Genomic DNA, 14,311 nt, shown 5'->3' on the forward strand with positions numbered 1-14,311 from the left:
TTTCTTCTATAAGGGAATTGAGTTGATTTTAGATTTGATAACTTTTAACAATTAGAAATACAATCACAATACTTGCCATATTGAATATTCTAGTGAATCTGGCACTCAGCTAAATACTTTACTGTCCTCACAACTCTGTGAAGATTTTGATGTTCAGAGATACCAAGTAAATTCCCCAAAGCAGCAGAGCTCGTAAGTTACTGAATTGGACTTTATGTGATTATCTCCCAGCCTTTCCCTGTTCACCAGGCAACAGTGACAGTGACCAGCTAAAGTGAAATATTGACCAAGAAACGATGATTTTGGATTTCTGTCTACAATACTTTATTTTATTACTTGATAAAATATATTTAAATCCTCATCCAATTAGAAACCAAATCTTCTTTGTTTTTTAATGAGGAACAATTAAAGGGACTTGGAAATTACTTAGCTCTGAGACTTGAGTAAGGGAGGTTTACAAACTAGCTCAATCCCTTGAGTTACTGAAAGAGATGAAGTGCATTCCAGTGAAAGAGGTTTGGGCTGGAAACAGGCACACCTTTCTGATGTCCTTAATTAAATGAAGGAAAAGTATGAATTCTTCTGCCTCTGAGCCTAGATGAATGGGTTTTTAAAAGGCTGTAATGGTTTGCACTAACTCCCTTCCTTCTGTCTGGTAGGAACAGACAGTCAACCCTTCAAAGATTTTGGGATTATAAAAGCCAAGTAGATTTCCTCAATTGTTGAAGCTTTTACACCACTCATGAAAATAATGTAATGATAAATATCTCTATATCTTTAAAGAAGCTGTGCTTTTAAATATAAATAGAAAGCCCTTTCGGCTTTCAGTGTACATTTCCCCTTTTTCTTCAGATCTGAATGCTATTCAGATCTGAATCTCCAACTATATAACCAAAGTGAGATTTATTTTCCTGAGACTATCTCTAATCCTACAAATGGTTTTGTACTAATGATTGAAAATCAAACAAGGCTTTTGTAGTCTTCAGAGGATTTATTCTACCAAATACATAGCTGGTCAGATTAACAAAGTATAGGAATGCTTAGGTTTAGCATGAATCATTTTGGGGGTGGTTAATTTGATTATGACTAAAACAGAGTCACGAGCCCATGAAATCTTTGAAATCCAAACTAATTAGATAGTTTAGGCATCACAAAAAGTTTATGAGCCCTGTTCGATTATTTTCCCTTTAGAAGTAGTTTACTTTCTAACTTCATTTAGAGTACAACTGATTCATTCTGTCTTCAGATTTTTAGACCTTAATCCTACTTCCAGAGCGGAGGTTAGACTGATTAAATATCTCTGACTTAACAGTGCTTACAGTTCCATCAGAGATCTCCTTTCAGGTGAGAAACACCCATGATAGTTTATTGGCATAAATTCCCACAAGAACTTTGATTTACAGTGCTTGGTCACAGTCCTTGGCTCTTAGTTATAATGTAGTGCTGAGCTCAGAAACTATTTTCTACCAAAAATCTGATTTACTAGCTCTCATTTTGAAAACAGGGCCCCACGGTTGGTTATTCTGCACAAAATATAATGACTTTTAATGACAATATTACTGATAACTTACATTAGTTAAGAATCTTTAAAAATAGAATTCAAAGCATGTGCCATTTATGTCTCATTTGGTTGTAGTCCAATCTGGCAGAAAATATATGTTTTTAATAAAAATATTTTATTGGAGAATGTTCTGACACAACTTTATTCAAATTAATAAATCTAAAAAAAAACCATCAATACACTCCTGCTGGCTAAGGTGTCAAAAAGCAATCTATGGTTACAGTTCTTTTTAATGGAGATTTAATATATTTTTATTAAAATATATTTTGTATTACAGAGAAAAAAACCCTACTCTTTGTGGCTGCTAGAAGGAGTGAATCAAGATGATACATTTGACAAATAACTACTCATCAATTTAAAAAAAATCAATTTTAGTAAACTTTTAAGCTATTTAAACTCAAAATAACCTTTCATCCAAATTTTAATGCAGTCTGAGTATTGCTCTATTTCACAGTTGCAGCATTATTCACCTAATGCAGTTATCTTTCTTGATCTTCCAAGGGCTCTGAGTAGTTTTTTCATTTTTTGAGTAAATTTCAATATTTTAAACAGCCTATTGAAAGTTGTGTTTGCCTACTGTAAGTTCTCACAGAGTAACTAAGATGTTAACCTTATTTGATTTTGGCTGGAAAAATACCTGCTCATTACACTAACACGGATCATATGCTCAGATCTTTGATGGTAACAAATTTAACTGAAATGCAGGAAAAAAACTAATGTATTCATTATTTAAAATATTCAAATAGTTTAAGCCATTTCTCTAGAGCATGTTGCTGAGTATTAAAATCGTATTATTTGTATGATTCATTTATTCATTTCATTCCATTCAGTTGTTAGTTTACCCTTTCAATTCATCCTAAAATCTTTATTGATTACATTTCATTGGCTGTAACCTGGGGCTGCAATGATAAATACCATATTTTTCTGACTGTGATGGAGACAAATGGTTGAGCTGGGTATAGATACTGTTGAAAAGTAATTATGCAATTATATGCTTAGAGTATGTCAGAAATGATATGGTGCCTGAGGAGGAAATGACAGACTTTTCCTGGTATGAAGTCCAAAAATACATCATAAGACAATTTGATTAGGATCTTTAGGATGCATACGAGTTTTCTAAGTGAGCTGGGAGTGAAGGAAGGACAATCTAGGTGGAGTTAGTAACATGAAGTTAGAAGGTGACCACAAGGTCAAAGAACTCCAGTGGTTTTTTGTGATTGAAGGACAGCATGCAAGTGAGGAGTAGGTGGAAGGCATGGCTGGAAAGGGGAGGAAGGGCTAGATCAAGCTTCTCTCCTGAGGAGTTTGTTCTTAGTCCTTGTCCTTAATTTCAGACTTTTTTCTTCTCCATAATTATCATTATAATTAGAAGCCATGTGTGACATGAAGTCTAAAATTAAGACCCCATCTTATGTGCCGTCTTGACATATAGTGAAAGAGGGGCCTCAAGTAGCCTAATTGCAAGTTCCCCTCCCACTTTCCACCCACAGATAAGGTCCCCTAACCCTCCTTATCAAGCTGACCAGGTGAAGTTCCTGCTGATTCAGACAAGCCAGTCACAGCCTTCTGCAAACCAGGGGACATGTATGTCACCCTCTGATACTACAAAGCCTGCTTCTCCCTAGTTATATACTTTGTTCCTGAGCACAACCCTCATGTGGCTGAGCGTGCTGTGCAGCATTCCCTTCCCCTGGGCTGTGAGTACATGTGACTAATAAACTGTTGTTGATTCCATCTGCCCAGTGGTAGAGGTCAGGTATTTGGCCATCCCTATAACAGTAATGTTGGGACCCTTCCTCCTTACTCACTGACAGGGTAAATAGATGATTGTAACGCTGTGTCAGGGAAAAATTAAACTATCTGAACACCAGCTAGGAGTTATCTTTACAAAATTTTCTGTTCCTGCTCATTGCTCATGACTAGTAAGTTTAGGGGACAAAGGAGGAAAGCGAAATAGAAATTCTTATGATAAGAAAGAGGCAATCTCACATGTTTCTATTAAGTTATCATAGACAATGTTTTATATTTTGTTATTTAATGCAGAATAGTAAATTTTGCAAAGAAAAGTTCCAGACAATATTTTGCTTTGTGAGTTATTGAAATAAGAAGATGATAAATTCTTATTTTTAGAGGTAACTTTTCTGAATTCTTAGGAGGTATATCCTAGGCCAAAAAGACAACTAGCATGTGGACATGGTTCTTGTTGGTGAAGATTAATAGTTCTGGGTCTGTTATATCACTGGCTCTGTTAGAAGAGGAAAAATTGATTCTGCTGAGCTTTAGATTCCATGGTTCCACAGCTGATGTGACACTTTCTGGTCAGGAAATGGATATATCGACTGATAATGAAAAAGTGAGGAACAGAAGTAAATCTAAAGAAGAGGACAGGGCAGCCTATAATTTTCAGTTGAATACAACAGTTTTATGTGGTTCATCCCAAATATAACGCTGAATTCACAAAAAGTAGGGGAAATCCTCATGGGTCGAATACCAAAAGCAAGCTGAAATTCAGAATGTTTGGTTATTCTGCCAGTATCATGCTCATTAACTGTGGGGATTGGGTTTTACTATGAACTCAGTGAAGGGAGAGAAAGATTTGGAGCTGAGTGATATGAGGACTGGAATTGCCTCCTTTTCATAAAGCCAGGATCTTTGAAGGGTTACCCTCTAAATTACAAGATGGATAAGAAGAAAATTGCAAAGGGAAATGACAAGCAAATATTCTTATATCAATCTGGACTCAGTGTAGGAAAAAGGAATCTTTAACCCCAAGCCTACCCCTAAGTGGGTTTGAGATTTGAATTTACATAATCTCTGCTAATAAGGAAAATTTGTGCCGAAAAATTAAAATTAGTTTACCTCATGATGCTTATAGAAATTGAAGAGTAGCTTGAATTGGACCAACTCTTGTGGATAACAATGATAAACTGTGGGCAAAATACAAAAAATAAAATTGTTTAAAAGTACTGGACCAAGTGATCAGTAGAAACTGCAGTAGAGTCCATGCTTGTAAAGACATAATGGAATTGAATGCTTTTTGAGATTTTATGAGTTTTGCACCTAAGGGAAGCTCTACCATGGAGCAACTAAAACTCAGCAAGAAACCAGCAGACTTACCGAATGAGGAATCAGAGAAGACAACATAAGGTTACACAGGAGCTAAAAAGTGAGGGGAGAAGCCAGGAAAAGAATGAGTCACAGAAAAGAAGCCCCGTATGTTGCATATAAACTCTGCCCATACCCGTGGATGACCACTGAGTTACACATGTGCCCATTAAGCCCAGCTAAGTCGAGGTAAGGATAAATTACCTGAACGGAGATTCTAGCTGCTGCCCACCAGCAGGAAGACAGAATTTGGAGCCAAATTAACCATCTGCTAAAACTAAGCAACAGTGACAAAAAGATTCTTCAGGGGACCATAATAGAATTTGGAGTCTTTATAACATGTCATTCAAGATAGCCAGGCTACAAACATTTCTAATCTCTGGACATACAAAGGAACAGGATAATGTAAACTATACTCACAGAGAAAGTATAAGTCACAAAGATTGACCCAAAGATGTTCCAGGTGTTGCAGTTAGCTAGCAAGGATTTTAAAGCTATTCTCAAGGGTATAAAGGAAAATATGTTAATAATGAATTATATAGGACTTTCCAAAACTAGAAACTATAAAATATACTCAAATGGAAATTCTAGGATTGAAAGATGAAATATTGATGAGGCAACTGGGTGGCTCAGTTGTTTAAACGTCCAGCTAGCTCTTGATTTCGGTTCAGGTCACAATCTCACAGTTCGTGAGTTCAAGCCCTGAGTCGGGTTCTGCACTGGCAGTGTGGAGCCTGATTGAGATTCTCTCTCTCTCTCTGTCTGTCTCTCTCTCTCTCTGCTCCTCTCCTGCTTGCTCTCTCTCTCTCTCAAAATAAATAAATAAACAGAAAAAAAGAAAAAAAGAAAAAGGAAATATTGGAAATAGAAAATTCCCTGGATTGGTTTAAGATAAAACTGGAGAAGCAGATGTGTTGGTGAACCTGAAGATGAATTGCTAGAAATGATCTGATCTGAATAAAAAGGGAACACAATTAAGTAAATGAAAAGAGTTCCAATGACCTGTAGGATGGTATCAAAATGTAATTAGAGTCTCAGAGGGAGATGAGAGAGAGAATGGAGCAGAGAAAATATTTGAATAACTAATAATCAAAATCTCTCCAAATTTAGTAAAAGATATAAACGTATACTTTTAAGAAGCTCAGATAGTCTCCAAAGTGTTTAATTCAAAGAAAACCATGACTGAGCATATCACAATTCAACTTCTACAAATTAAATATAAAGAGGAGATCTTGGAAGCAATTAGGGGAAAATAATGCATTACATACAGAGGAAGAACAATACGATGATGGCTAACTTCTCCTAAGAAACAGTGGAGGCCAGAAGACAACAGAATGACACCTTTAAATGCTGAGAGAGAAGAAGAAAACTAAATTGTGTAGCCAGGGAAAATTCCTTCAAGAATGAAGACAAAATGAAGACATTTTCAACTAAAAGAAAACTAAAAAAATTTATTAATAAATTTTATAAATTAAATAAATTTTATAAGTAAAATTTATTAATCATACAGATTTGTATGACAAAGTATGCTGAAGGAAGTTTGCCAAGCTGAAGACAAATAATGTTGAGTAGAAACTCAGAACTGCAGGAAGGAATGCAGAGCATGGAAAATAATAAATATGTGGGTAACCACAATTTTCAAAAATTCCTTTGAAATACCTATAACTGTTTAAAGCAAAAATTTTAACATGATGATATGTTTGTAGCATAATTAAATGTATTTAAGGCAACTGGAACATAAAAACCAGGGTAGGGGGTGAAGACTACACGTATTCTTGTATGGTACGTGAATTAAATTTAGATTTTGTATTGCTTGGTTTAGACCTTAGGACAAATGGAAAACTTTCCAAGACTAATTTGTAAAAACCAGCCTATAATATTTGTATTAGTTTTAATGTAAGCCATACTCACTGCCACAGTGGACAGACCCTGATATTTCAGTGGCTTAGCACAATCATTGCTTATTTCCTTCCCACGTCACAGTTTTGTAGAGTTCATTTTGGCTCTCTCACATAAGCCTCAGTAATTGAGTGATTCGGGGATGTAACCTGCTTCCATCTTGCATCTTAGTTATCTGAAGGTGAAAAGAGAGAAGCCATATCTGTTTCTAGCCGCCTTGTGCCAGAGGTAAGTAGGTAGATGCAACCTTAACAGAGGTTGTATATGACTTCTACTCACATTTATTTAGCAAGGATTAGTTACAAGCTCATACCTAAACTCTTGAGACCAAGGAAATGTATTTCTGTGTTCGAAAAAAATCAAAGTACTTGGTGAACACCTAACAGTGTCTGCCACAATGTCCAAGTTGGTGGAGGGAAAAATGAGTAAGTAAAAACCTCAAAAATTTAATCAGTTAAAACATTCAAAAATTGAATAAAAATGAAATAGAAAAAGTGAAACAAAAATAAAACAGATATGTTGGAAACATTTAAATGTGTAAAGAATTGTAATAAAAGAAACGTTAACCTCTTTAATTAAAAAACAATGGAGATGAGACTGAATCAAAAAATGAATTCTAGACATCTGCTTTTTATAAACCACTGATTTTTAATGTTCGAATGCAGGATGTTGAAAATAAAGAGGCAAAAACTGATAAACTAGTAAAATGCTAATTAAAGCATTTGGTTGTATCAGGCAAAATAGATACTAAGACATCAAGCATTACTGGGGAGACAGAGGGTCACTTCGTAATGGTAAATATTTAATTCATGACGGAAGAATACTTCTAATTATGAATGTAGCTAATAAAATGGCTTCAAACTATGTTGAGCAAAAATTGCTGGTATCACAGGGAGAAATTAACGGACCCATTATAATTCCCTGAGATTTGATGATGACACTTTCAATTACTGATAGAATAAGTATGTAGAAAGCCCAGTAAAACTAGAGATAATTTGAACAGAACAATGAATAATTTCGATCACACACACACGCACAGAATCCCACAGACAACCTCTAGAAAATAGATATTTTCTTAAATATAAATGAAATATTTACAAACACTATGTCTTATGCCATAAATCCCAAACTTCACAGCAACTTACTATTATGAACAAATTCCTTGGCCATAACATAACTAAATTAGTAGGGAATTCTGAAATTGGAAAAAATCCTCATATTTTTAAAAATTAAAAGGGAAAACTACTTTTAAATAACCCATGAATCTAAGAAATCTTAACAGTAATATTTAAAGATGTATTGAGAATGAATGGCAATGATCACACTACATATTTTAACTTGTGATATGAAGCAAAAGGAATACAATGAGGAAAATCAGGATAAACCCAAAAATGATAGAAGGAAGGAAACAGTAAAGATGTGAACAGATATTACTGAAATGGGATATGAGTATGCCAAAGAAAATCAAAGCTAAAATTTAGTCTAAGAGAGTAGGAACTGATCATTCTCTGGAGAAATTGATTTTTTTTAAAGTAGGTAGATGCAAATAAATATGAGAAATGATAAAGGTGTGGTGCCAAGATGGTGACCTCGGAGACTTCTGAACTTCCCTCCTCCCACAGACACACCCAATATACAGCTTTACATGGAGCACTTTCTCTGAGAGAAGTCCAGAGATTCTGTGAGTGACTCCAACACACTGGATGAATGACACTATCAAAACAGGTAAAAATAAATAAAGAAAGAAAGAAGGCTGAAACACACTCTCCTTAAAAACTCTAATCCTGGCATAGCTTCATGCAATTGGGAGAGAACCCCCACCTCCCCACTGTGGCATGAAGTGTTTAGAACACATATCTAACACCCTACTTTTAAGACTCTCGCCCAAGGGAGTGAGTGACTTATTAGATTAGGAAGGAGTTTCTGAAAGGAAACACCAACCACAAAGGAAAATGATGAAAACTTGACCACACTGCAATGAAAACTTACATGTGTTGACAAAAGACATCATGACAATCATGAAAAGGGGAGCCAAGACTTTGAAGATGTTTACATGACATCTAATTGACAAATATTTTGCATGCAGATTATATCACATTTTCCAACAAATGAATAAAAATCAGACCACCCAACAGAACAATGAGCAAATATATAAAAGAAAACATGAATAACCAGTAAATATATACTGGCCTCTAATATTTTGTAATGCTTTACTTCTCATTCTCAATGGAGTAGGTACACTATACAGAGGGCCATCTTATTTTCTCCATTTATATATCTGAAGTACATCACAATAAATAAAAAAGTGTGTTTCAAAAGAGGTTTGAGTGTCATTTGAGTCCAAATCTGGTAAATAAGGTAACCAAGACTTTTTGGATATAAATGATTAAAAATGAGGCAGGTTTGGGGCATCTGGGTGACTCAGTTGGTTGAGCATCCAACTTCAGCTCAGGTCATGATCTCACAGTTTGTGAGTTCAAGTCCCGCGTCGGGCTCTGTGCTGACACCTCAGAGCCTGGAGCCTCCTTTGGATCCTGTGTCTCCCTCTCTCTCTGCCCCTCCCCTGCTCATGCTCTGTCTTCCTCTCAAAAATAAACATTTAAAATTTTTTAGAAATGAGGCAGGTTTTTTTTTTCTTGTGTATGCATGTTTTTTGTAAACTGGCTCTGAAGCATTTCCTCAGACAGTTTTTATAATATAATAAGAAACGGCTACATCATTGTTTCTGTGTGTGGCTTCCCAAGGTGACTTCTTTGAAGGGGACAAGGCTCATTTGGATATACAAGATGTCCAAGTTCAAGTTTGTATGTTTAAAGTCTCAGCCACCTTTCTTTATTTCAGAAACTTATATTGGAGATATTAATTACGTTGGAGAAACTAGACAAATATGGAAAATGCTTCCATGCCAAATATCAAATGATTCAAACATATTTTTTTTTCTTTTTTGAGATGTTGAGAACTACAGGGCTTTCTTTGAAGATAATTTTCTACTACTTCTGTATTTGACTAAAAGCCTCACATGAGAACTATTTCATTTATCACTAGGCACTCGATGAGCCAGCCAAGACTGAAAGTGTCTTCAAGGACAACACATTAGACCCGCCTCTGGAGGTAATGACTTCAGACTACCCATGCTTTTGAAACAAAGATCCCGAAACTCATTGCTAACTCAGTACTGGTTTCAATTCTTCCAGTTTTGTTTCCCTGCACAGCTCAGACAGCAAACTGAAGAGCTCTGTGCTACCATTGATAAGGTCTTACAGGATTCCTTGTCTATGGTAATGCCTTAGACTAGAATGTGCAATTCAAACATTTGCTTTGCTTCTCTTCATTTTCCTCTTTTTGAGTAAGATGTATCATAGGCTTGTCCTTTTTTTTTTTTTTTTTTTCCAGAATTCTTCTGATTCTCCTTCAAGTTCCTCACAGACATTGTTGGTTTCTGACACAATGAAAGTATGTATATATTTAATATAATTTACTGAAACTTAAGAGTTAGCAGATCAGTAGTTTTAAACTGCAGGTTGAGGCTCCATAGTGAATTGGGAAGTTAATTTAGTTGAATATCAACCAGCATTTTAAAAAAAGAACAGTAAGAATGTAAAATACCAGACTCTGTTCCAAGTAGTGAGTGGGTATTATTTACATATGTTTCAATTTGTTTACGTGTACGTATAGAAGTATGTGTGTACAGGGTTGCAAAGTAAATTTATTTCTAACTATGGCTTAAGTTCAAGACAGTTTGAAAGTCAAAGTATTAGACTATGTCCTTTTTGCTGGCATTTTAGAAAGCATCTTAAGAACAGCATATAGAATTTGTGGCTTATTCTTATCTCATACCATATTTTCAGTAGTTAGTAATTGATTATCACTTAGAATTACAGAAGTGGAAAAGGAAGTAGACTGAAGTTACATCAGGCTAAGAACTTTTGACACAGTTGTTATTCCTGGAATTTTTTTTTCTTTTCGTTGACTAAGTTTATTCATTGTTCTTTGACTCAGAGGGACAGAAACCTGGATGCTTTAGATGGTTAGGATACTACTAAGTCATTAATTGTTGTAACTGAGTATTTAATTATTTCCTTCTTGTAATGTAGCCATTTTCAATTGTTGGAATAAAAGACTACATTTCCCTAAATTACTATTTTCCGAATGCTTAATACAGATCTACTCATCACATTTTCAAAATGGCTGTGTTTTTTTTTTTTTTTTTCCTTATAATTGTCAGGATTTTTTTCTTTTTTGTCAGTCTTATTTTAACTCTTGGAATTAGTATTAATGCTTTTTTCACGTTCCTCTTAAAACTTGTACATTGTGTATACAAAGCAGATTTTATTTATTAAAAAAAATTAATGAAGGAGGGGCAGAGAGAGAGGGAGACACAGAATATGAAGCAGGCTCTAGGCGCTAAGCTGTCAGCACAGAGCCTGACGCAGGGCTTGAACCCATGGACTGCGAGATCATGACCTGAGCCAAAGTTGGACACTCAACCGACTGAGCCACCCAGGCACCCCCAAAACAGGTTTTAAATGTACAGAATTGCTGGGGTGCCTGGGTGGCTCAGTCAGTTAAGCATCTGACTTGGTTTTGGCTCAGGTCATGATCTCACAGTTCATGAGTTCAAGCCCCGTGTCTGGCTCTGTGCTGACAGCATGAAGCCTGTTGGGGTTCTCCCTCTCCCTCTCTCTCTCTGCCCCTTCCCTGCTTGTGCTCTCTCTCTCTCAAAATAAATAAATAAACTTAAAAAAATAAATATACAGAATTGCTTATAACTAAAAGAGTAATTTTTAATTAGAGTATCATAGACAATTATCCATTAATAATGACTTAGAAACTCAGTAACCAATAATCATCAATATTAAGAAATTATATTTTAGTGGGGAGTACCTACAAATGGAGAATTGTGATTTTGTATTTATCTATTTCATTGTGTATTCTTTAATCTAAAAATATGAAAAATATGAATTAAAAATATGAAAAATTTTAATCTAAAAATCATTTAATCTAAAAACATGAAACATTGATTTGCCAGAGACTATATAAATTTTAAAATATATTTTTGATTCCATTTGTTAGACATATAAAAAGTACTTTAGGGGCACCTGGGTGGCTCAGTTGGTTAAGCATCTGACTCTGGATTTCAACTCAGGTGATGATCTCATGGTTCATGAGTTTGAGCCCTGCATCAGGCTCTGCACTGACAGCACTGAATGTGCACTGATTCTCTGCCTCCCTTTGTCTCTGCCCCTCCCCTGCATGTCCTCCCTCTCTCTCTCTCCAAAATAAACATTTTTTTAAAAAAAGGAAAAAAGTATTTTATATTATATTTTATAATAAAAATAAGACTTAAGTGGTAATATGTGAATAATAATATATATTATTGATTTATTTAACAAATACTTAATGCTCATGGCATTAAAAATAATTATTCTAGGTAACTAAATTTAAGATAACTATTTCATTCTAACAAGTATTTATTAAGTGCCTTCTGTGGGCCTGGTGCTGTGGGGCATTGGGGAGATAATGGTGAGCAAGACAAAGTAACCTAAGGGGAACCTGAGGGGGATACTTTGGCTATAGTGATCAGAAAGTAGACTTCAAGCTGACAGCAAAAATGAAAGCGTCCTCCATAGAAAGATCAGGGAGATTAGCCCTCAAGCAGAGGTGTAAAGCATGTGCACATTTCCTGAGACAGGAAGGAACTTCGAGTGCATGAAGGGGAAGGCCAGCATGGCTTCAGTATAGTGAGCCAGGGATGAAGTGTGTCAGATGAGAAGGGTGGGCGAGGGATAGTGATAGTTAACGCACACCTTGGAGATATTGCTGGTTCAACTCTGGACCACTGCGATAAGGGGAATAGTACAGTAAAGTGAATCAAATCAATTTTTTAGTTCCCCAATGTATACAAAATTTATGTTCATACTATACCATAGTCTACTAAGCGTGCAAGAACATTATGTCTAAAAAACAATGTACCTATCTTAATTAAGAATACTTTATTGCTAAAAATGCTAACCATCCTTAGAACTTTCAGTGTGTCATAATCTTTTTGTGGGTAAAGGGTCTCGCCTTGATGTTCATGGTGGCTGACTGATCAAGGTGGTGGTTGCTGAAGGCTGGGGCGGCTGTGGCAACTTCTCAAAATAGGACAACAATGAAGTTTGCTGCATCAACAGACTCTTGCTTTCACGAATGATTTCTCTGTAGCATGTGATGCCGTTTGATAGCATTTTACCCATGGTAGAATTTTTTTCAAAATGAGAGTCAGTCCTCTCAAATCCTGCCACAGCTTTATCAACTAAGTTTAGGTCACACTCTAAATCCTTTGTTGTCATTTCAACAGTCTTCCTGGCATCTTCACCAGGAGTAGATTCCATCTCAAGAAACCACTTTCTGTGCTCATCCATAAGAAGCAGCTCTTCATCTGTTCAAGTTTGATCATAAGATTGCAGCAATTCAGGCACATCTTCAGGCTCCACTTTTTTTTTTTTTTTAATTTTTAACGTTTATTTATTTTTGAGACAGAGAGTGACAGAGCGTGAATGGGGGAGGGGCAGAGAGGGAGACACAGAACCAGAAGCAGGCTCCAGGCTCCGAGCCATCAGCCCAGAGCCTGATGCGGGGCTTGAACCCACGGACCGCGAGATCGTGACCTGAGCTGAAGTCGGACGCTTAACCGACTGAGCCACCCAGGCGCCCCCAGGCTCCACTTTTATTGCTCATTCTCTTGCTATTTGTACCACGTCTGCAGTCACTTCTTTTTGCTGGTGGAGGATCTTGCTTTGATGTTGATGGCTACTGACTGATCAGATTGGTGGTTGCTGAAGGCTTTGGTGGCTGTGGCAATTTATTAATGTAAAATGATAGTGAGTTGGGGTGTCTGGGTGGCTCAGTCAGTTAAGCATCTGACTTCTGATATCGGCTCAGGTCATGATCTCATGGTTCATGAGATTGAGCCCCGTGTCAGGCTCCGGGCTGAGCATAGAGCCTGCTTGGGATTCTCTCTGTCCTCTCTCTCTGCTCCTCCCCACCAGCACTCTTCCTCTCTTTCTCAAAATAAATTTAAAAAATAAACATTTAAAGTAAAATTAAATAAAATAAATTAATAGTGAAGTGTGGCACATCCATTAAGTCTACATTTCAGGAATGATTTCTCTGTGGCATGTGATGTTGTTTGACAGCATTGTCCCCATAATGGAAATTATTTTAACATTGGAGTCAATCCTGTCAAGCCCTGCTACTGCTTTATCAACTAAGTTTAGGTCCTATTCTAATTCCTTAATTCTCGTTTCAACAATGTTCCTGGCATCTTCACCAGTAGTAGTTTCCATTTCAAGAAACTGCTTTCTTTGCTCATCCATAGGAAGTAACTCCTTATCCACTCAGGTTTCATCATGAGCTGGCAGCATTTCAGTCACATCTTCAGGCTCAACTTCTAATTCTAGTTCTCTTGCTGTTTCTACCACATCTGCACTTACGTCCTCCACGGAAGTCTTGAACCCCTCAAAGTCATCTATGAGGGTTGGAATCCACTTCTTCCAAACTCTTGTGAATGTTGATAGTCTCGTCTCTTCCCATGAGTCACGGATATTCTTAAAGATACCAAGAATGGTGAATCCTTTCTGGAAAATTTTCTTTTCCCTCCCGCTTAAAAAAAAATTGCAACAGAGGTGATACATAGTATTACATTAATCTTGGGTTACAACATCATGATTTGACAATTCTATATATTATGCTCTGTGACCACAA

The 14,311-nt window shown here is 36.3% G+C and overlaps 1 protein-coding gene across 9 annotated transcripts in view; it reads left to right on the plus strand.

Moving 5' to 3' along the window:
* The window catches only part of MLIP (muscular LMNA interacting protein), a 247,344-nt gene that overhangs the window by 151,672 nt on the left and 81,361 nt on the right, over positions 1-14,311 (plus strand). For 7 of the 9 annotated variants that reach the window (XM_049653831.1, XM_049653825.1, XM_049653823.1 and 4 more), the window contains 3 exons: positions 9,611-9,676; positions 9,760-9,843; positions 9,959-10,018. In XM_049653831.1, coding sequence (XP_049509788.1) covers positions 9,611-9,676; positions 9,760-9,843; positions 9,959-10,018 — 210 coding nt within the window. The remainder of the gene's footprint in view (positions 1-9,610; positions 9,677-9,759; positions 9,844-9,958; positions 10,019-14,311) is intronic. The other 2 variants (XM_049653828.1, XM_049653829.1) reach the window with 1 other exon arrangement.

The sequence above is a fragment of the Panthera uncia genome (assembly GCF_023721935.1).
Source record: "Panthera uncia isolate 11264 chromosome B2 unlocalized genomic scaffold, Puncia_PCG_1.0 HiC_scaffold_24, whole genome shotgun sequence".
Lineage (NCBI taxonomy): Eukaryota > Metazoa > Chordata > Mammalia > Carnivora > Felidae > Panthera > Panthera uncia.